The 24,545-nt window shown below is 47.4% G+C and overlaps 1 protein-coding gene across 4 annotated transcripts in view; it reads right to left on the reverse strand.

Annotated features, from left to right (window-relative positions):
- GAK (cyclin G associated kinase) overlaps positions 1–24,545 on the reverse strand; it is a 1,908,861-nt gene that overhangs the window by 216,015 nt on the left and 1,668,301 nt on the right. For 2 of the 4 annotated variants that reach the window (XM_086961820.1, XM_086961818.1), the window contains exon 24: positions 9,150–9,269. The exons of the other annotated variants lie outside the window; for them this stretch is intronic. In XM_086961820.1, the coding sequence (XP_086817946.1) occupies positions 9,150–9,269 (120 nt within the window). The remainder of the gene's footprint in view (positions 1–9,149; positions 9,270–24,545) is intronic. 4 annotated transcript variants of the gene reach the window in all.

Raw genomic sequence — 24,545 nt, forward strand, 5'->3', positions numbered from 1 at the left:
TGTGGGAACTAGACTCCCTGGCGCTGCGAATGGATCATGTCTCACAAAAAGTAGATAAGCACGAACCCCGCATTGATACCTTGGAAACAAGGGTCTCGGATTCAGATGACCGCCAAGTTGAAACGCACAAGCGTCTACTTCGCATGGACAAGGTGCTTGAAGTAATCAAAGTGCGTAAAGAAGACCTTGAAGCAAGGTCAAGACCAAACAATGTCCGCATCACGGGTTTCTGGAATCTACGAACATAGCAAACATGGAGCACTATATCGAAGGATTGTTACGAGATCTATTTGGTGCTGGCCTGTCAGAGATGTTCCTGGTAGAAAGAGCACACCGCACGCACCCTGGGACCTAGCCCTAAACCCCCTGACACGTGACCGATACTGGTCCGTCTTCTGAACGACAGAGACACTGTTCTAAGGCAGGCCCGAGAGAAGGGGGACATACAACACCAGGTAAATAACATTTCTTTTTACCCAGGCTTTACGCACCAGCTGTGGTGCCTTTTCTAAGGACTTTGCTCAATTTAATAGCTTTTAACTTTGATCTCTGCACAATGTATATTGTTTGTATTTGGCCAAACGCTCACTAACCCTTCCATCTATGCTTCTCAGTCCCTACCCCGGTCCACCACTGGATTGCCCGATTGTTGTAGAGGGTAGAGCGGGCTGCCGGACTCTTGCTTCCGGTCTCGCTTCGGGGAGGAGGTTACGAGTTAGCATTCTAGCGCTTAGAGGCTATTTAAAATCAAGGCAGTTCCGATGTGCAGTGGACAAAGGCAAGCCCGTCTGCGCCCATCCGCGCCTGTTCCACGGCCAGAGCCAGCAACGCTGTCGGTTGCCCCGGAGCACGAATACACTGGACCAGGTCCCAAATAATAGAAGTCAAAGATAAAGGTTGCAATGCCCCGACGCTATGTACGTTCTCAGGGCCTTTTAATGCCCATTTCAATTGTGTCACTTGTTCATTCTCTTTTAGGCCAGGTCCTAATGCCCCGTCCGTGCTACTCCCCTCCTTTGCCGGACCAGTATTAGAGCGAACTGGCCTCTCCCCAAATATCAAGGGGTGCCTACTTAACTGTTGATCGCTACCCCGTCATTCGGGAGATATCTGGCTATCCCTTACAACTCATGCTTGGGACTTAATGTTTCATACCGAAACTTGGGTAAAAGACTCCTCGAATCCTGACCTCAACCTTGCTATCCCCCCTGACTATCGTTTTGTGGGCATTAATTGTACCAGCACCAAGGTGGGCCGTGGGATTGCTGTGATTTTACGCTCAGGCTGGAAGATCTCCTCTAGGAAACTCGCTAACATTGGCCCTCTAGAAGCTATGTATTTTAGTATACCTGAAGCCTCAAATTCAATTTTGGCAGGTATTCTCTTATACAGCCCTCCCGTCCCCACCCTCCCCCAATATCTTAGTGACTTTTACACTACAGTTGCCGACGTATTGCTTAAACACCCCATTTCACAATACTAGGTGATTTCAACCTGCATGTGGATAACATCTCCTGCACTAAAGCGGGGCTGCGCCTTGTCACCATGGAGGGCCTAAATTTGACCCAGCGGGTTAGTGGCCCCACTCATCTGGCTGGCCATACGCTGGGCCTTTTGTTCACCAAATCATCTTAATCGGACCACAGCATCACCCCTTCCTCTTACATGGTCAGACCACTTCCTAATCCCATTTAGTCTGGCTATAACCCCTCGCTCTACTACAGCCATTAAGGCCCGAAATTATGTTAGGAAATGGTTTAAAACACCTGCTCTTCGATGGCCCCCACATTTTCCCGTTCTTCAGGGCAGTCAGTAGGGGATCTAGACACAGATGTCTCAAATTTTAATGGCTGGCTATCCTCAGAAAGTGTTATCTAACCATCAGAATGACATTAAACAACGAAAGGCCCGAAAATTAAAACGGGATGAAGTGGATTATAACAATGGGAGGGTTTTTACCTTCTCAAGTAAATAGGACTATCTAATGCAGACTGACAAAACCAAACATACACTTGCACCTGTATCTGTTAGCTCTAGTAGCACTTCAATAAGCACAATACCAACCAGTGATAGTGAAATAGAAGGAGGGTCAGGAACACTAGCTAAGCAGCAACACCCTTTAGGCAACTCTTCCTTCATGCTAGAGGTGAATTGCATCAAGCGGGGGAACAGGGATCAGACCAAAAAAATAGACTACTCAAGAAAACAAGCCCTGACGAAGTCGCGGGGTTACACACATATACGAAGAAACGCATTGGCATAAGGGAATGGAAGACTGTGAAAGAGTGAACATAATAAAAGAACTGGGCAAGCCCAGGAACTTGGAAATTCATCTTGCTTCTTATATTATTGTATTAGCACTGACTTAACAATTGGCTTGTGCTTCACAAATTGTAAATTTGTGTGTTCAATCTGTGATCGATTGTTTAGGAGAGATTGGGTGTACGCTCTCCTCTTCTGGATGCACAGCAGGATATGGGCAATTTTCTGTGTATATTGTGATTCACAAAAGTTAGAGTGCTAATTTTATACGAGTGCCCTTGGTCTCTTTTTGACACCCATCTTTTGTTATTCACAAATAAGAGTTAGGCAGCTCTGTAAACACTTATATTAATCTAATATTAAGAATGAGTGATAATTTGGATCGAGACAGGATGGCGGCAGAGCTATTTGATAATTTGTGCAAGGAGAGCACCGTAAACGAGGCTGTAAAAAGTGGCATTCAACCACAGAATGAAGGACTACGGGAAAAATGTATCAAATTGGAGACACTTAAGTGTGCAGACTGTCTAAATGATGGGATGGCAATACTTTAAAATACATTTGTCGAATTAAATAGGATCCCTAGAGGTCTTCGTTCGCAGATCATACCAACATATGATGATCTGGACGAAGACCTTTTAAATATTTGGGAGAAATAACTGACATCCAGCTCAATGAAGTTAATGGACATTCTGATTGAGAATGCAGAAAGGAAAGTTACCAAATTTCAAAGTGAAATATCAAAGCTTGAGTCTGAGATTCAAGCACTTAACATGCCAGAGCCAACAGCAAAAAATTATGAAATACTTAAGAAAGTTTTATCTAACCATCAGAATGACATTAACCAACGAAAGGCCCGAAAATTAAAACGGGATGAAGTGGATTATAACAATGGGAGTGTTTTTACCTTCTCAAGTAAATATGACTATCTAATGCAGACTGACAAAACCAAACATACACTTGCACCTGTATCTGTTAGCTTTAGTAGCACTTCAATAAGCACAATACCAACCAGTGATAGTGAAATAGAAGGAGGGTCAGGAACACTAGCTGAGCAGCTACAACCTTTAGGCAACTCTTCCTTCATGCTAGAGGTGAATCGCATCAAGCGGGGGAACAGAGATCAGACCAAAAAAATAGACAGCACAAGAAAACAAGCCCTGACGAAGTCGTGGGGTTTCACCCATATATGACGAAACGCGTTGGCATAAGTGAGTGGAAGACTGTGAAAGAGTGAACATAATAAAAGAACTAGACAAGCCCAGGAACTTGGAAATTCATCTTGCTTCTTATATTATTGTATTATCGCTGACTTAACAATTGGCTTGTGCTTCAGAAATTGTTAATTTATCCTCAGCCATAAACGATATTGCCCCTATGCGACCGATGATCTCCTCTAGACAAAAAACTTTCAGCTCCTTGGTTCTCCCCCGGCCTGCGTGCTGAGAAAAGCCACTGCAAAAAACTCTGAGCGGAGCTGGAGAAAATCCTATGATCTAGCAGTAAAATCTACTTATAGAGCAGCCACTAAGAAATTCCACAAACTTAAACATACTGTAATGAGAGAGTAATTTATTAAGAATGTTAACTCCGCATATAACTCCTCAAAAACTCTGTTCAAAATACTGAAAGAGTTTTCCAAACCAACTCATTATCCAGCTCGATTCCCCCTAGCCAAGGACTCTGTGATGGTCTATCTAACTTTTCCATGACAAAATCCTAGAAATTTTTTCCACGTTTAGCCTGGCCACGGATGCCCCGGTTCTTGACTCTAGGGTAACTAAAGAAGAGGATTTTACATCTTTTAAATCCATCTTTATTGAAACCTCATCTCAAAAATTGTTGGGATGCAAATCAGGCTCTCCCATGGACCCATGCCCGGCAAAACTATTTAGTTTGCCTGCCCCTCTTATTTCTCCTCTGAACTTGATCTGGAACACCTCCTTAAAAACTGGTCTTTTCCCTTCGATGTGGAAACAGGCCATGCTGATTCATATTTTTTAAAAATCTGAAGCCGATCCATCGGTGTTTAGCAACTACCGGCCCATTTCCCTTCTACCTAAACCAGCCAAAATTCTGGAGAAAGTCGTTCAAGAGCAACTCTCTAATTATCATAAGTCGGGACAACTTCTCCACAATTCACAGTCCGGTTTCAGCTCTGGATATAGTACTGAGACTGCACTTCTGGAGGTTGCAGAGACTATCCGCGAATGCGTGGATGCAGGCGATGCTGCAATGCTATTGCTCCTCGACCTGTCCGCGGCATTCGATATGGTCTCTCAAGCCATTTTGATTGAAAGACTGTATAGTCTTGGGATTCAGGGCACCCCTCTGGACTGCATTAGATATTTTCTAAGCGGTCGCACCCAACACGTCTCCCTTCAATCTTTTGTCTCTGAGAAGAAACCACTCAGTTGTGGTGTGCCTCAGGGCTCTGCCCTCAGCCCATTGTTTTTTATGGCTACCTGTCGCCGCTGGCCACGGTGGAAGAACCCTGTGGGGTCAGAGTGATCTCATACGCTGATGACACACAACTAGTGTTTTCATTTAGAGATCTCTCTGACGCTACCTTTTCTAACTTCAGACGCTGCCTTATCAACATCTCCTCCTGGATGTCACTCAACACTTTCAGGCTTAACTCGGATAAAACCGAGGTGATTTTTTTTAATCAAAAAAATCCCCCTCTGCCCCTTCTTTGGTGGCCACCTGAACTGAATCCCCCCCAGTCCCGGTGGAATCAGCCAGGAATCTTGGATTCCTATTTGACATTGAATTATCTTGCAAAGCTCAAATAAATAGGGTCACATCTGTGTGCTTTGGTAAACTACGCATGATCCGTAAAATTCTCCCTTTTCTTCCTTTGGACACTCGCTGGACCATTATTCATGCCCTTATAACATCACACCTGGATTATGCGAACAGCCTGTATGTTGGAGCACCAGCCTACTTGGTCAAACGCCTGCAGATTGTGCAGAATGCAGCGGCAAGAATGATTTGTAACTTTCCTTATTGTCATTCAATCTCACCACACTTAAAAAAGCTACACTGGCTACACGTGACTAGGGGCTTTCAGTTTAAATCTCTGGTCCTGCCATTTAGAGCACTGCAGGGTCAGGGGCCTGCCTATCTCAGAGCTAGACTTAAGCATGCTCAGTCCAACCGATCACTCAGATCGAATCACCTTTGCCTCTTACGCACTCCCCGGTTTCGTCGCTCTAGAATGGGGGGCAGAGCTTTCACAGTTATTACTGCTCAATCTTGGAACAGCTTACCACTGTCCCGTCATATGACCGAATTGGAATGCTTATTTCGACGTAATTTAAAAACCGCCTGTTTACCACCCTTTAGACGCTCAGTCATACTTATAAGTGCTAATCGTACGTAGCGCAGGGACACCCCCGTTGGGGGTAGCTGCGCGCTATACAAGTTTCTAAATAAATATTAAAATAATACGCAGGCTGTCCAGGCGGCCCGACGAGAATTCATCCCTGCCAAAAAGCTCTTCCAAAAGTCTGGCACAAAAAATGCTATGTTGTAATCCGCAAAGCTCAGGGTCCAGACTAGGGGTTAACCTATGATTTTCACTAAGACCAGTGCGGCTTTGAAGCTTGCAAAACAGACGGCGAGAAAGCAGCAAATGAGATATTCGGCATCTACGACCTCTCCGAACAGCCAGCTGAGTGACAATGACTAATGTGTTTTGTGAGATGGTTTATATCCCGGATCCGATGGGGGGGTTGGTGTGGGAGGCGGGTGGGTGGGGGCTGTTTTTGTTTCTTGTTGTTTGATGCAGTACACACCAAGTTCCATGTTGCTACTGCCCTGAGTGGCCAGCGTAACACGTGCTCGATATATATGTACTGCACATTCTGCTAGATCATCAAACAGTTAGGGTTATGCCCATGGTCACTTGGGGGTTGGAGTGGGTGGTGGGTGTGCTGGGCAGGTTATTATTTGTTCTGGTTTGTTGCAGAGCATAACTTATTCTTCACTGGATATTTCACAAATGTGGAACACTTGTCACTATACAGACTTCGCCCTCATACAGCTGGAGGGATACTACAGGGAGCTACTGAAGGTACACCTCACCAACCAGGATACTGGTCGCTATCGAGACATGCCTTCCTATCGAACTAATGTCTACATTGACTTGCATCACTTGGAACGTGTGTGGCCTAAATGACCACAGAAAGTCACGGCTGGTGCAGTCAAATCTAACGAGACATGCTGCGGATGTGTGCCTCCTACACGAGAAAAATCTGAGGGGTACTACTTGTGATAGATTGAAATCCACTAGATGGAACGAGGTACATACATCTTGCTATTCCAACTATTCCAGAGGAGTGACCAGATTAATTAGACGGGTCATTCCCTGGCAAACGACCAAGGTAGTCAGTGACCCTGAAGGGCGATATCTACTACTACTGGGACATTATTTCACCAACAGGTTCTCATTGCAAACATCTATGGGATTGGATTCACAACCAGGGCACTCACTGTGTCGATGTACGTGGACGACATCACTCTATATATATAGTAAACCCTAAAGACAACTTGTCGCCTATGACGCGTGAGGTTGTACAATATGGCGGACTCTCCAGAGTAAACATCAATTGGAGCAAGTCCATAACCCTCCCGCTTACACCTGGAACCCAGGCTTTCTCAACTGATTATAACGTTAGTCTGAGCGTCCGGCCCGATTCGATACCTGGGCATATGGCTGCAGGAACTATAGACAGCCAATTATGGCAGGGTGGAGGCCTGGATCGAAGAAAGGGTAAAAAGATGGAATACTCTTCCCCTCTCTCTGGCCGCTGCACTGCGGTGTCGAAGATGATTATTCTGCCGAAACTCTTATACCTCTTTGTCAACATCCCTTTGCCACTCGCAGTACATTGCCATTCCTGCAATCACAAGGTGGAATGGCGGCCCCGGACTTCGTCCTCTACGCATACAGTGCACAGACACAATTCTTACATTTCTGGATGCACCCCACATCTTTTCAGCCACACGTTGCAATTGAAATAGATAGGGCAGCACCTCTCCCATTGTCCACAGCACTATTCCACCCATACAAGCGCCCCCGCAACGGAATTGATACTGTACAAGTTCTGAGGTGGGCATAGGGGGGTCTTTGCAAATGGGCACACTTAGACATACTGTACACCCCGGTTCATGCCACTCCCAAACAATCCGTTGATACCCCCGCTCAAGGAATCCAGGGCCAGAACTGCGTGTCCACACATAACAAAGAAAGGTGGTGATCTCTACCCTGAGGATACTTTCCTCACATTACAGCAAATGTGCGACCCCACACAGCCCTCAGCACTAGACATGCTAACATACTATCAGATCAAGCATCCTGCAGGAGCAAATTCCCCACATTTCCAGAACCCGCCGCAGACATTGCCGGCACTGGAAAACATGTTGGCGGTGGAATCAGGGTGGAAACTCATATCTTGCATTTATAACATCACCCAGAAAGCATTTCAGATCATTGTCCCAACCTCTCGCAGGGCCTGGGAGGAGGATCTGGGGGAAAGTCTCATGGATAAGCAGTGAGATCACAGTTGTAGACAGAGCGATTGTCGACCAATTACCGCCTCCGGCTCATCCACTTTAAGTATCTCCACTGCCTCTATCGCACCCCCATAGACCTACATGAGATGGGGCTACAAGCGGATGACAGCTATTGGCGTTGCGGTGCCCCCCGGGCGATCTTTTTACATTTAGCATGGCAGTGTAGACCAATAGCAAACTTTTGGATCAACATACTGCACCATATAAAAGCTATTACTGGGCTGGACCTACCCAGCACGCCTTTGGTCTCCTTGTTGGGAATTATTGAGACAGTGCCACCTACATTACGCATACTACCAGAAATGTTATTTTTAATGGCCAAAAGACAGGTGGCTATACACTGGGGGGCAGCCCTGCCTCCGCCGATGGAGTGGCTTACAAGTGTGACATAATGTAGGGCACAGATGACAACCTATTAGGAACTTTTGCCAACCAGATCTCGCCCTAGGGGTATAAGGGAACCCTTTGTGACTTGGCTAAATTCTGCGGCTGCAGTTGACCCGTGAAACAACAACGATTGTAATGTGTGTATATGGTGAGGTGGTTCTCAAGATTTTGATGCCTAGTGATGCCCTACTATAATGTGTACTGATGTACAGTACTCTCCGATGTAGTTGTGGACAAGCACTTTTTTGCTCCAGGAAATGTGATGGCGTGTTCAGATTGTTGAAAATGTAATAGGATTTGGAACGGAAAAGTAGACTCGATAATAAGTATTGAACTGCACTGTATGTTATTCTTGTACACTTTACAAGAACTGTAAATAAAAAGAATTTTTAAAAAAGAAAGGAGTTTTATACCGATTAACAGATACGCAAAAAAAAAATCAAGGTTTCCACCTCAACCGCCTTAACATGACTAGATTGGTGAAAGCTGTAATGACGTGTTAAACTTAGGCGACTCCCAGGGTTTCTGTATGAACAACTGAAAAGGTCAAAAGCATCAAAATGCACAGATCCATTGACGATAATTTACAGCTTCAATGAGTATGGGGTTACAAGAAATAAATAGTGAATGTTAAAAAACTAAAAACCTTTATTTTTCAACCTGCTTCTAATCATAAATGAAAATGTATTCTCTATTCCCCAACAAAAAATGTATTCCAAACTTTGAAAATTAAGAGAGAAATATACTTCTATTTTCAAACTTTACCTGTGGCCCTGGGGTGAAATGTAATAGTGTGAGCTGTGGAGCTTCACGATACCTAATCACTTTTCAAAAGAACAAACTAAGTTTAAGGTATTGCTAAACCACCAATGGGAGCAACATTTGGTTCATGATTCATTAAATTACCAAAGTTCAATTACCAGGAAGGGTCGAACCAATGTTTCCAAGATCAGCAAATGGATCGAAGTTTGGCGATCTTCCAAGGCTGGTGGATGGTCCCAAAGATGCACTTGAAGACTGGCTACCAGATGTCTTGTGCCCTACGAATTAACATTAGTCTATGTAAAATAACAGCAACCCAAGTGAAAGTATACAATCGGAGCAAAAGGAAAGGTTAATTGTTATAGGTAGCAAATGCACCAGACTAAGGAAACAAATGTACCTCTCTATTAGTAATCTGTGGGATACCAGGCACTTGTTTAAAGTTGTGACGTTAGCGAACACACATCTCTGCAGTAGTCTCAACTGATAACCTAAGATTCATTTTGAAAACCCAGTAGTGGTCGAGGAGAATTGTTGCTGTCTAATCCCACAGGCTTCAAAGCACTTAGGTGCTACGATAAACACAAGTATATTGACACAGATAAGGAGTCCACAGCAGCCTCCAGAAGACTTCGAATCTCAGTCTCACTATGCACTTTCTTCACTTTTTAGTCAGTTACACTGGAGTGCCAAAAAGACAAGTTATTTACCTCTTGTAATGCCTTATCTGGTAGAGACATTCTAGAAAGATTCCTTACCTTTTTTTGAAAATCTTTTTATTAGCAGGATAGATAAGTACAAATGCAGGTAACACATCACAGTCATGAGTTAAGTATTCTGATATGCACATATATCTTCAGTATCAGTTTCATCAATTATACATTTTCATTTATATATTTTATCTAAACAATTCCCCAAGAACACCCTCCACCCCTTCCCTCCCTCTCCCGGCACTCACATGCGATTGCATTCAAACTTCTTGATACATGGCTCTGCCCGTCACAGCCGAATACCTCTGCTGGACTCAACACAGATCGCACAGGGACTATATATATAATGATTGCGTAAGGTTTCTATTCACTGCACCTAGAATCATATACTCTCATCTGAGTGTAGATTAGCGCCATCTATATATTAATCTACATACACCTCGAGCACACCACCCTCGTCTTAACCGTCAGTGGATGATGGAGCGGACTCGCTGTCCCCTTCTGCTTCGAATGCCCCCAGTGTAGTATACCAATCTAAGGAAATTGGGGTTTTCCTGAGTCCCTTGCGCTCTTCGCGTTGCAGCGTTTCACCTTCTGCCTTGCCCCAGCGCACCACCTCCACCCTCCATATCTCCGTGTCAGGCGGCCTAGCAGACTTCCACCGCATTGTAATTGTGTGTTTCTGCTAGTAGCAAGGCCAGGTCAGTGAATCGAGTAGCTACACTTTTTTTGCGCTCCACAGGCCCCAGCCCTAGTATGGCATATTCTATGGTGTCAATCGGCTTGGACGGAACCAGGTTAATCAGTGCCTCATGTATTGTTTTCCAGTAGTATCCTAATTTTGGGCAGCCCCACATCATATGTAGTAGCCTTGCGTCATCCGTTCCGCACCGGGGGCAATTATCAGCTGTGTTAGGGAACATAGCGTGTAGGCGGTGAGGTGTAAGGTACGCCCTATGTAGAACCATCAGTTGTATGAACTTAAACTTCGGGTTTCTTGACACCTTCTTTGGAAATTTTAGGATTTTGCTCTCAGGAGTTGTAACGATGTCGCCTTCCCTGTTCTGATACTATTTGTAATCCATTTAGTTAGGTGGCTGCCCGTTCCCATGAGATATTGCATCATCAACAGCGGGTTTGTAAGTGGTTCGTCCCCATTCGGCGCCCATGACTTCGCTATATACTGACGCACTCCGGCGTGTAGAAGAAACAGTCCTCCTGGGTGTGATGCGTGGCACGGAAGTCCTCAAAGGACATCATTCGGCCATCTGCAAACAGATCCCCGACTTGTGTCACTCCCGCATCATGCCATGCAGTGAGTGTTTGGTTCGACAACAGCCCAGTCCCTAGTGGGATACCCAAAAGTGGTATTGCGGGGGCATATGAGGTCGCCGGTGACGTGTACTTCACCGCCTTCCTCCAATAGTTTATCGCAAGCTGGAGCAGTGGGGGTGTCGTCACCTGAATTTTCGATCGAGGTAGTAGCATTGTATGGACTGTCCCCTTTGACCAGTCCTTTTCCGATATGTTGATTTCATGCAAATTTCGTCCTGTCAGCCAGTAGGCTAGCCATTGTAGTTGGCAGGCATAGTTGTATGCCCGGAAGTCTGGTGCTCCCATACCGCCGTCTCTGTGGTGAGCAGCAGTTTGGCAAGGCTGATATGCCTCCGTCCCGAGCCCCACACTAGTTCCGTTAGGATTGTATCCAGCATCTTAAACATTGTAGCCGGGATCACTAATGGCAAGCTCGTGAAGTAGTAGATTAGGCGGGCAAGTACAACCATCTTGGAGATGGCCACTCTGCCCGCCACAGATAGTGGCAGCGCTGTCCAAAATTGTATCTGCAATTTCAGTGCTGCTATTGACCTCCCCAGGTTGCCATCGATCATGTCCCCAGCTCCTCTATATACCTGTATCCCTAGGTATCGGAAGGTTGTTTCCGCCATCTGGAAATTATGTGGTGCAAAGGACAATGGGGTGGTCGCACCAGTGGGGTTGAAACAGTATCCGTATGACTTAGGCTCACTAATGGTGAGGCCCGACAACGTTCGGAATTCCTCAAATATCCTGGGGATGGGGTCTAGGTCACCCCTCAGATCCCGCAGGTACAGAATGATATCATCTGCATATGCTGACACCACGTGGACTGCCCGGCTCTTTTTATGCCCCTGTGAGGTGCCAATTTCCGAAGTTTACAGAGCAATGGCTCAAGCGCTAAAATAAATAAGAGCGGGGACAGCGGGCATCCCTGCCTTGTACCCCTTGCAACGTTCAAGTTCCCCGAGATGCACCTGTTCGTACGTACCCGGGCTGTTGGGTGGGTGTACAACAACCTGACGCAGGCAATATACTCGGGCGGTATCCCAAACTTTTCGAACGTCGCAAACATAAAGTCCCATCTAAGGGAGTCGAAAGCCTGTTTTAGGTCTAGGGAAATACAGCCCTCCGTTCCCTCCTCTGCCTGCTCGCATAGCATGAGTTGGCTTAACCTCCGCAGATTCATAGCCGTACTCCTGCCAGGCACGAACCCGCATTGGTCAGGGTGTATTAGTTGCGGGATGTATTGAGCTAGTCTCGTTGCCAGGATCTTACTCAGTATTTTATAATCTGTGTTTAGTAAAGATAAAGGCCTGTAGTTAGCCAGTTGCATTCCGTCTCTGCCCGGCTTCAGGAGGGAGACTATCAGCGCCTGTAGGGACCACTGCGGCAGTGATCGAGTTCGCAGCGCCTCCTGATATACTACCTGTAGGCACGGGGCAAGTTGGTCAATATAGGCCCCGTAGAACTCTGCCGGGAGGCCGTGTGTCCCAGGAGTTTTATTCCTCGGGAGCACGCGTATGGCCTGCCGGACCTCCGCAACCGTTATAAGGCGCTTCAGGTCGTCTCTTTGTCGGTCATCAAGTTGCAGCAGGTCTAGTTCCTCCATAAACTCCTCAAATGTCGTTTTTGAAAGCTGTCGGTGTGGGCCGTACAATGTGGCATAGTAGTCCCTAAAAGCAGTGTTAATATCTATTTGTGTCGTGGCTGTGGACCCGACCTGGACAGTAACCTCTAGTATGGGCAAGTGTGCAGGGGTATCACGTATAATGCGGGCCAGCAGGGGCCCCAATCTTTCTGCTTGTGCGTGTTGTCTGCAGGTGTATTACCTATAGTCCAGTAATCGTAGTTCCTCTAGTAGTTCAGCGTGACGTATGTGTGCCTCTTGCAGCGGTGTGAAGGGCAGGTTCCTACCAGCAGCGTCACTTTCCAACATTGCTAGTTGACCCTCTACCTCCTGAAGGCTGTCTATCACCTCATGTCTCCTGCCCACCCCTGTGCCCATTGCTTCCCCTCTGATCGACACTTTAAATGCGTCCCATTCCACTTGCCTGGAACTAGCAGAACCTGTATTTACGGTAAAGTAAGTTGTAATGGCATCTGCCAGTGACGTCTTAAAGACAGTATCTTCCAGTAGTTCCGCATTTAGGTGCCATGTCGGTATTGGTGTTGGGACCCTGCCCCACTGTAGTGTTATTTCCACCGGGTTATGGTCGGAGAGGGTCTTACCCATATGTTCTGCCGTGAGGACTGCCTCCAATAAGGGCTTGGTGCAGAAAACTCGGTCTATTTTAGTGTGCAATCTGTGGGGCGGGGAGAAAAAAGTGTATTCTCTGCTTAACAAGTGCTTGCTGCGCCATGTGTCCGCTAAATCCCAACCCTCTGCCCATTGCGCTAGTGCATCCGCCTGCCTTCTACTCTCAGTGGCGTGCAGGGGTGGATGTGACCTGTCCAGTGAGGTATCCAATACTGCGTTAAAATCCCCTCCTATAATCCACTTGTATTCTGCCAACACCCCGTTTACACTAGCTAGAAAGTCTGATTGGCCTGAGTTCGGTGCATACACACTGCCAAGCACAACAGGGGAGCCATCCAACAGACCACGCATGAAGACATATCTACCCTCCTTATTTATCCTTTTTTCCACCATCTTAAAGGGTATTGAGTTCCTGAGCCATATTGCCACCCCCCTTGAGAATACAGAGTAAGAGGTAGCAAATAGTTGTCCCTTCCATTTCTTGAGCAGCTTTGCGCTCTCCGCACTGTTCAGATGAGTTTCTTGGAGGCAGGCCATCACGACACCTCTCCGATTGAGTTGTGCCAATAGCCTGTGTCTCTTGTGAATGGACCCCATGCCCCGCACATTCCAGGTGCATAGTTTGTAGGTATTAAGGGGCCCCATGTCTGACCGTGGTGTGCGTGTCCAACAGGCCTCGAGGCAGATAGGCCACGTGTATGATATGCAATGATTCGAGTGCCATAGAAACGTGTAACTCCCTAACTTTAAGGTCCCCAAGCAGAAAAACCCGAGGTCCAAACCATGTTGCCCAACGTGGGCAAAAGTCAAACCAGAACATTTCTATATGTTGGGGGGTGTAGTCCACGTACACCTGCTGGTACCTGTTGGTGGTGCTACAGCGTGCCCTTTGCTGGTGTGCCCCCATTTCCCATCCACCCTATTACGTTCCCGTGTGTGAGTTTCATACATTACCATCCGAAGTCTGCCAAGGGTACAGTCAGAGATCGTCTGCCATTTGTGCTGCAATCTTGGGGAAAAGCTGCAAGCTATCCGCAGAGCCGGACACCTCCGTGTGTGTGCCTGAAGTGCTACCTAAACCAGTTTTGCCTCTTGCATTGTGGGCGGCCAGAGCTGCCTCCGTCAGTTGGACCACATTCGTCTTCTTCCCAGATCGGCCCGGTGCTGTCCCTTCGCTCGCTATCGAGTCTTTCGCATGCTCTTCTCCTGCGTTTGACTGATGGTGTTCCTCCTGGTGTGAGGGCCCTCCACTCCGGTCCTCCTCAAACGGGTCCTGTGTGTTCGGCGGCGTTGGAGTCACCTCCATCCACTCCGCTGCTTCCTCTGGGGTGTCAAAGAAGTGCGATTTATTTTTGTACAGTATTTTGAGGCGAGGAGGGAACAGCAGGGCATATTTCAAATTTCTGTCCCGCAATTTTCGTTTCACTCTTAGGAATGTAGCCCTGGCTCGTTGCACCACCGGGGTGAAGTCCGGGTACACTGATATGGTTTTATCCTCATACCTTAGCGGCGCTTTTTCTCTCGCCACACGTAGTACTGAGTCTCGGTCCTTATAGTGAAGGAGGCGTGCTATCAGTGGTCGTGGTGGTGCCCCCGGCCGAGGCGGTCTTGCAGGCGTTCTGTGCGCACGTTCTACACTATACAAAGGGGTTAGGTCCTGCGGGCCAACGACCTTCTGAAGCCAGTCTTCAACGAACTGCGTGGGGTTCCTCCCTTCACTTCGCTCCGGTATTCCTAAGATTCTTACGTTGTTGCGGCGGGCCCACCCTTCCGCGTCATCCATCTTGTCCCACAGCAATTTTATCTGTTTCTCCATGCCTTCTATCTTCGTGGAGTGATCCGTCTGCTGTGGTATCAGGTCGTCGAGCGCAAGCTTATGTTCCGAGACCTTCTCAGCTAGTTTATTGTGGTCTGCCCTAAGGAGCGACAGGCCAGTGGCCATATTGTCCATCCGCCGTTCCAGCGCCTCTCTTGAGGCCCTTATTTCGGCCAGTATGAGGTCCAGCTTGGCATCCTGTGTGCCCTTGCCCGTCGGCGGTATAATTTCCATGTTGGAGGAGGCCAGCGGGTCTTCCGATCCAGTGGACTGCATGTCCGCGTTCGTGCTCTGGTCTTGAGCTTTGGCCCTGTGTTTCCCCATGGATCTCGTCTGCAGGGTGGTGGTGGTCTGGTCTCGTTAGCCCACTTGGTGCCCAGGCGGGAACTGCGTATCTTCGGCAATCCGCCCACTCTGTGTGGGTAGCTTCTTCCACCAGCACGCCTAGCAGACCAGGGGCATATGTACTTAGGGTCTAGGGCCTTCTCAGATGTGGCCGGTGGATCTTGCTGATGTTGCAGGCCAACACTCGTGGACAGCGTCGCAGTCTTTACCCCCCACCCCTTTCATAGGGGTTCAGCGCGTTACAGCTCTCGGTGGGACAGGCAGCTGCCGCTTACCGCACTCTCGGGGGCCGTGTCGCGTCCAGGCAGGGGCCGTCGCTCCTCTGTGCTCCACTGCTACTGACCCTCAATACGGCATCTCAGTATGTAGCCTGCAGTCGCGCGTTGAAACTCCCTTACTGGGGTGTGCCTTGCGTGGTGTAATCGTCGTGCCTACCGCTGCTTTGGCGGCCGCGTGGTAGCTATTTTTGCACTGGGCTTAGTATCTTGTTGTACTTGTCGTGAGACCGCTTCACTCCCAGTGTCGCAGCGCCGGCTTGTGCAATGGTTCCAAGATGGCGCCACACACTACGGTCCGGGCGCGGAAACAAACGTCCCCTCCGACCCAGCTACAATGCACGTCTAGGCGCCGTATGTATTGCATGGCTCTTGGCTGGGCGTTAGTCCTGCCTTTGGGGACACCGCCAGGCGTTCAAAATCTGTGCACTGCCGTAGTTCCTTAGGCGGTGGTGCATCGGCTGCCCAGCCCGGCTACCCCCAGCGACTGTCCGGGGTCAGGCCAGGGGGGACGTCCACTCTGGTCTGCTCAAGTTGCTTACATGGGGTGCTGGACATTTCAGCGCTGTCCTCCGGGTGCCACAGCAAGCTGAGCGGTGCTCCACTCCTCCGGTTCCCTCCCGGCACAGCGCCGGCCACCGTCAGTCAGCTCGGTCCCGCCTCCAAAATCCAGGCCGCGGCTCTGCTCGGAGATCCAGGCCGCGACAGTGCCGGTGTTCGCTCACGGTCTCAGCTGGTGGTACGGGACTCGTGATCGCCGTCGCTCGATCCCACACACCTACGGCGTCTCCAAGGGCCTCAGTTGGGTGAATGGGGGTTGCAGGGAGGCAGGATATTTAGCAAGTGTGTTGGGCTATAGTTGAGCTAGGTCGCTACACGTCCGCCATGTTCGGCTCGTAGCCACGCCCCCGAAAGATTCCTTACCTTAAAATTCTCCCCAGCTGCCAGACTGGATCTAGATTTTTTTTCGAGCAGAACCTCTGGTTGAGGGCATTGTGCGACTCCATAGCAACGCCGTCCACCGGATGTGGTGTCGACAGAGTCCATATAAGCCATTCCCTGACACGCTGACGTCAATTTCTTCTGTGACTAATTTCTGCACCAAAATGCAGGGCCACCACAGAAACTGGGTATGGAAACAGTGTGCCAAAAAGATAGATACATCTTTAAATCAACCACTACAACTGGTGACACACTACACAATGAATCAACCACTACAAGTGGTAATTTACTATAAAATAATTTCAAGAAACAGATGTTGTAGGTAAGAGGAAAAACTGTTTTCAGAATGGGGACGCTGGGCGGGTCAGTAAGGAATCTGTGGCTAGACTATTTCTCTACCAGAGAAGGCAATACCGAAGTTAAGTAACATGTCCATCTGATAGAGACATCTAACCACAAATTCCTTACCTCAGAATATTATACAAAGCAACACCATACCCCTAGAATTGGGTCTGCGAACTAACATTACCCAAAAATCCTCACATATAACCAACCAGTCTACTGAAAGACAGAAAAGACCAGTGGAGTGAGACAGGCGGGTGAGAAGGACAATACACCTCACTATAAGCAATGCGGAAATAGGAGAGATGGGGAAGCATGGGTGCACAGAATCCATAGCAATGGAAAAGTAACCTGTCGATAGCCCCTAATTGATATGATTTGACATATTAACCAGACCCTAGTTTGGAACTGGACCTGTTGTGTAGTTGCTATATAACCTATACAGGATCTACGTGTTCAGATAAACTGTGGGACTAGTGGCAGAATGGTTCCGTGTACCCCCACCGGATACGTTAGCCTTTCTGCATCAGCCAGCTCACAGTGCCACTATAATCTCCTCTTACCAAGGAGAGAATAGATTCTGGCAACCTCAGAACATGACAACCCTGATCCCTCAGGATCGTGGAAACAATGTACTACTTTTCGCTCAGTCGTTCATGGTCACTTAGTTTGTCTCAGAGAGATACACAGAATAAAAAGGCTGGGCGTTTTCAATGAGAGTTTATTGAACAGTTGTTATTCTAGTTTAGAATAGATGAGCTGCAACAACCATTAGACAGTAGCAGAGATATATGATTAGAAGTACTACGTAAGTAAAGGGATGGTAAAGTTCTACCATCTTACTGAAATCATGAATACATTCAAGTTTTTGAAACAGATGATAAAAGATGCGTACTCCTACGATGCCTCCCTACCTAGATGTACCGAAATGTACCTAGCATCTGTGTAGGTGTTACGCCAAGAATCCCTCTAGGATTTAGTCAACCCCATTACCTGAGAATGATAGAATATGGGACCCCGTCCGGGTCTCGAGTTGGACACCCCGCGAGGGATGTTAGACCACTGCGAGCTGAAGCGCCTGCATGCAGGAAACTCAATGTCTCTGGTCAGTGTGTCAGTCGGGAAGTCTCGGTCTCTTCTGTCTTTTTAAAGCATGACATGATGTATATACCCACATGTCGGACAATATAAAACCACTACAGCAAAGCCCCGGGCACCAGCCCAGCATCAGGAATACCTACGGTCAGAGGTCGAAATCCAAACCAGGACCAGCCACAAGAAAACAAGGAAGCTCAACCATCGGGCTAGTTCAGGCGGCACAAGATCCAGGGAGGAAAAAATGAGTCATTCGTCAGGAACAGTTACAACCATCCATGAGGTAGTCCTCACCCCGAGATTCTATAGCACGGGCCATGATATTTTGAACAGTTGCAACGTTCTCCGCCTTTTCAAGCACCTTGCCGTGCTAGACAAGATACAAACAGGGGACAAAGAATGGGTGAGATTCTGGAGTATGAAGGGCGACATACACGGCAATTCAACAGTACTGGGCTCGAAGAAAAAGGAAACTGTACAAGCCATCTTGAACAACTCTACTCAACTCGCCGAGTGGGGCATTGATGCTCAGAATCTACCAAACCTAAAATACCCATACATTCTAGCTCCAGACAAGGGGGACATGGGCACCTGGTCAGTCCTGCAGTAGACAAATAGATCAGTACTCCCGGAGAATACAAGGAAGAGATACAAGGACTAAACAGGAATCAAGATCGCATGTCACAACAATCAAAGGGTTATTAGTGCCATCCCCTCCCCCTTGGATCCATCCGGAAGCTGGGGAAGTACACAGAAGCATTCCTAACAGCAGCAAGTCCAGGCCTGGCAGAGGTGTGAGACCAAGGGAGGACCTTTTCCTAAGAAGAACCTAACATTAATTTCATGGAATATCGCAGGGAGCAGCAAGATCGCTGAGAATAATAACCTGAGGCGATTCCTAGAAACAGGAGACCTACTCTGCCTTCAAGAGACATGATCTAGCACACCATTGGCAGCGTTTTACGAACATCATGTTCCAGCAATAAAAAACAACCTCTTTGGTCGCCCGTCTGGTAGTCTATCAGTTTACATACAACACGCAACCCCTCTCGTAGTGACTGCAATAAACCTAAAGTTACCTGGGCTGCAAGCCCTACAAATCGAAGGCCTGAAATACACACTACAGCCAATGCGTCTCATAATAATAAACTGCTACGTCAATCCAGCACAAACCATCATGAAAGGTCAGTTGGAGGCATTGACAAGGGAAATAGACAGCCTCCTAAGTAAATATAAAAAGCATCAGATAATCTTAGCTGGGGACGTTAACCTGAAGGACCTAGACAATCCAGTACCCCTAAATCGAGGGACGGGAAGGGCCGCACCCTTTCACGACTTATTGGACAATCATAAGCTATCTTCAACTTACGCTGTGAAAGCAATATACTTGAATGGTGGGCAACCACAGCCGACGTTCCGGAACATCTTGAGAATCGACTAGATCATGGTCAGTGAAGCAATGGTGGCCAGTCTGGAAGATTTTATAGTCGAGAATAGGTCGGAAAGCGATCACAGGCCACTAATAGCAGTGTTTATGCTAGAAGTTCCACCAGCTTTTACGTTCCAAGCCATCTGAGAGTCCACAGGGGACGAAAATGACAGCCTCCTAAGAAGAATCAGATGGACAGACGAGACTGGAGCAAAACTTCAAAACTGGCTGGACCTAAAACAGGATGAGATCCCAGCAATGCCGTCTTCACCGATTAAAATCTGGGAGACCATAGTTGTGGAGATACAAACGAGCTTGGGCCATCCCCAGCCACAATGCTCCAGGCCCAAAAAGAAATCAACAGCTGGAAGCATCCGTCCAACCAAGGATATATACGAGACAAAACGCCTCTTGCGAAAGGCATTAGTAATAAAGAAAAGAGGGGGCAGTCAAACAGATGATACACCGATTGCATCATTGAGGGCAGCCCTAAGATAGAAATGGTAGGAACACAAAAAAGCCCACATAGAGAGGGAATGGATCAAAGTTTTCTCCCTGCTGAAACAGAAGAATTCAGCAGGATTATGGAGACACTTAAATCGGCTAAGTAGCAGAGGAGCTCAAAGCGAAAACGGTAAGGCAGAGCAAGACTGGCTGGTCCTCGTAAAGCAGCTATATTCAATTGCCCATGTAAACACATGCAACACAGAAGATCCTACTCGTGGGGTGGACTTTCACCACCCACCAAGGGCAAAGATCAAAGAAATAATCTCTAGCCCCCGAAATCCTTCCGAGAGTCTGCGAGACCAGGCAGAGATGTTTTGCACACCGTCAGCCCAGATAAACCCTCAAACAAAAGATAATCAAGAATATGAAGAATGATGGGGCCCCTGGACCAAACAGGATTTTGGGGCCCCGGTTTTTAAAAAAGCCCCCAATTTTTGGGCATCCGTCCTCACTCCTCTTTACAATCATTCCTTAGTGACAGCAATAACCCCTGATTCATGGGGGGCTCCATACTAGTCCCAATTTCCAAAAAAAGGGATCGTTTAAAGCCATCGAATTATAGGCTCATTGTTCCCTTTGACATAGAAGCCAAGGCCTACGCCTGCCGAATACTGAAGGATCTGGAGACATGGGCCGAAGGAAAACGCATCATACCCTGCCATCAGACTGGCTTCAGACCACAATCATCGACAATGGAAAATATTCTGGCGTTAGCGCACCTAGCAACTGAGGCATAAAAAAAGAAAAACCCTCCCATCTTTTGTTGCTTCATTGATTACAGCACAGCCTTCGATAAAGTGGTATGAAATAGGCTATGGTGGAAATTAGAAAACTGGGGCGTTCCACCAAACCTATTGAAGGCAATCAGATCACTTTACGAAGGCACCTGAGTGCGGGTCAAAACCAGCGCTGGCACAGTGTCCCCCAAAATAACAGCGGGCTGAAACAAGGATTTGTGCTGGTACCCATCCTCTTTAACCTATATACGGCGGACGCCCTGAAAGGCGCCAGCCTAGTAGCACTGAGATTAGGTAGCAAGAGGCTGCCGGTGCTACAATATGCCGATGACACAGCCATAATGGACCACACGGGGGTGGGCCTACAGAGAGCCCTAAATGCGTTGAATCAATTCAACAAAGATAACAACCTTATAGTAAACCAAGGGAAAACTAAGGTCGTCATTTTTGGGAGCTACCACTTGAAAAAGAAAGCGCAGTGGTCAATGGGAGATCTGCAAATCAGTACAGTGGCAGAGTATAACTACCTAGGGGTTTGGTTTACGGAACGGGCCAAGGCAAATGCCCATCTGAAACAGCAGTCGTCCAAGGCCATTAAGGTGATATTCCGGTTAAAGCAACTGAGCTTACACCCGATAAGCCCCACAGCCGGACCAATATTAACTGCTTTAAAAGCAAAATTGCTGCGAGCCATTAGCTATTGCCAACAGGCGTTTCCGGGGTCGCAGGTTGCCCTTCTCATCGCAATCCAAGCCAAAGCATATAAATCAGTCTTTTCGATTCCAAGGTCGGCAAGAAAGTCAAGACTAAGATTGGAGCTAGGCCTGGTACGGCCAGACTTAATGTGCCAAGGGGAGATAATAAAACTATATTTAAGGATATTAAGGATCCTAACAAACCCCTTAAGACACTAATTGAGAGCCATCTTTGAGGGGTCAAGATCAGCATGGCACACCAGCCTTGGCAAAGCACTCAAGAATATCGAGGAAAAGAGCATACCACTGCCCGAAATCCCACTAAATGCATGGAAAAAAGCAATAAACAGACAAGTCCGCAAAACCTCATACGATCTGGATCTTAAATCCTTTCGCTATAGCCCCCATCTAGATCCGCTGAACAGCTCCTACACAGTAGGCAAGGCACCTACTTGTAATGGGGTACTGACACGACAAGCAAGAACCAAAATCCTCTCCATGAGAATGTGCACTCTAGGAATTACCGAATTCAACCCCGCATGGGCTCGCAAGGGTGAAATTACAAGCTGCAGACTGTGCCCCTAAACAAGAGAATCCAGGCTTCACCTTTTATGCTGCTGCCCCTCCCTCATGAACGAACGTCATCGACTTCTCTGCCCAGTCTACATCACCAAGGGAATCAAGATATACCACGAAGCATCAGCCTTGTGCTTCTCTAGAACAACCACAATGACCTTGGCGAGTCTTGGGAAATTCATTATTAGAATGGCTTTAAAGGCAGCAAACGAACACAAATAAACCAGGGCCACCAGCGAGGTATAACAAGAGGGACAATGCAGCCTCCCCTCAAACGAGGGAAGAGCCCTGATCCTATTCACCCGTCCTCAGAGACTGCACTACATCAATGGCTCAAAATGGAAGGGACAAGGACAACGATCCACAGATTGCTGTTGCAGAAAACCGCTAAGGCCAACGCATCTGTTCAAGAAACACTGTGCAAGGACTTATGATAAAGACCCGGTGCTGGCGGCCTGAGTGGGTGCAGCGGAGAGGGGATATAATACTTGAACAAACATTTTTTATCCAGCAGCCTCATAGTTTTAATGTTATCAATTTCTCATTTACCAGTTTTATGCTTTTTTACTGTAATGATTTTAATTAATTGAACAATTCATAATAAAAAAAATAATAATAATACCCACACGACTCCCCAAGGGTCCTACCTTGCTGTGTTACTGTGTCGGCCTAAAGGATGACGTCGGGGCTGAACTTCATACAGAGATATTATACAGGAGATGTTAGTCTTGTTGTGCTTCCAAGAAGCTTCATGCATACATTATGCATGAGGCTTCAAATCTCTACATTACGAGATTCGAACAAGGGGGAAACCCGCGTTTTGAATGCAGTGTTGTATCTAGGTAAAAGGTCAGTCCCTAAGAACCGTTTTGTATGTAATGTAGGGAAGAATATAGGTTAAAGGTTGCAAGGTTACCTGCGCCTATGTAGGGTACCTATATGGAATATAACAGACCCATGAACAGTTGAAGACCGGAAACCAGGGTCACAGGAACCAAGAGCAAAGCTTTGAATACCAACATCAATGGAGACAATCTGGGGTGAAAACATCAAGAAGAAATCTCAAACACATGTACAGTAGAGGAAGCACAAGGTGCGCTAGCACTACAAAACCGTGAGGACAAAAAAACCCAATAAAACAAGGCTTGTCCTGGGAGAACTCCAGACAGAGGAACACCACTAGAAACATCCAACAGGGAAAACCACAGAGAGGTGGAGAAGAAAGGCAATGCTTATAAAACTATTTCGAAAACTATCTTGAAAAGGTGACATGGAGCATGACTCACGAAAAGACATATAAATATAAAAACAATGAGTTACACACGTCATTGAGTATTGCCATACCAACAGTAAATAATACAGTGATCTTTAAAAACATATTGATGAAGGAACGATGAAAGAACGAAAGCAGCACCACAGAGAAATTCATGATCATAAAAAGTATGGACCTGAGCAATCATCACCAAACAAGCATTTACAATATAACGGTCTCACCTTTGTAAAAGTTAGAGCAATTGGCATTGTAAATGACAAATTTTGTATTTATGTGTTGGTTTTGAAAACAGATAAATGGCATTGTCATTTACAATGCCAATAGCTTAATCTCTCACAAATGCAAGACCTACTGCATTCGCACACACACACAGACAGAGCCACACAGACAGAGCCACCCACACAGAGTCATTCACATAGAGCCACCCTCACACACACAGAGCCACCTACACAGAGCCACCCTCACACAGACAGAGCCACCTACAAAAAAAGCTATCCACACAGAGAAGGGCACAGGCACTTCCATGAAGTGTCAACTTATGCCAGTGGGGTGAGGGAGTGTGTGGGGGCTGCACCCCGTCCCCTGGTTCCAGGCTGGAGGGATGGGTCTTCCATGAAGTGTCAACTTATGCCGGTGGGGCAAGGGAGTCTGAGAGGGGGAGCTGGGAGGGGGGGGGTTCACCCCTGGCTCCAGGCTGGAGGGGTGGGAGGTTCGGGAGGGAGAGTCCAACTTATGCCGGTGGGGCAAGGGAGTGTGAGAGGAGAGAGTGGTAGGGGGTTCGCTCCAGACTGGAGGGGGGTCTTCCAAATCAAGAAGTGTCCATGTGTGCTGGTGAGGGAGGGGAGCTGCCGGGTGTGGGGAGAGGGCAGGGTTAAGGAAGTTATGGGCGAGAAGGAGGGGTTCAGTGTGAGTGACAGAAGGTATGACGAATGAGGGCTTTGTAGGTATTGAAGGAGAGGTCAAAGGTGAGCAGTGACTTGTGGGTGACAGGGAGGCTGGAGAGGGGAGACAGTGGTGAACCTGTCGCACCCCGGGCCTGAGATGTCAAGGGGGAGGGGTGGGTTGGGAGTGTCGGGGAGGGGGCACCGACTAGAGAAATGAGGGGGGGCACTGTTTCACGCAATGTGGGACATTTTGTTATGTCGTTTAAACCTACTGTTTATATTTAAAGCTGCACACACTTTGTTAGCGCTTCGAAGCAGTTATCTGTAGTAATCGAGAAAGTCAACACTTCGAAT

The sequence above is a fragment of the Lissotriton vulgaris genome, chromosome 3_1 (assembly GCF_964263255.1).
Source record: "Lissotriton vulgaris chromosome 3_1, aLisVul1.2, whole genome shotgun sequence".
NCBI classification, from domain to species: domain Eukaryota; kingdom Metazoa; phylum Chordata; class Amphibia; order Caudata; family Salamandridae; genus Lissotriton; species Lissotriton vulgaris.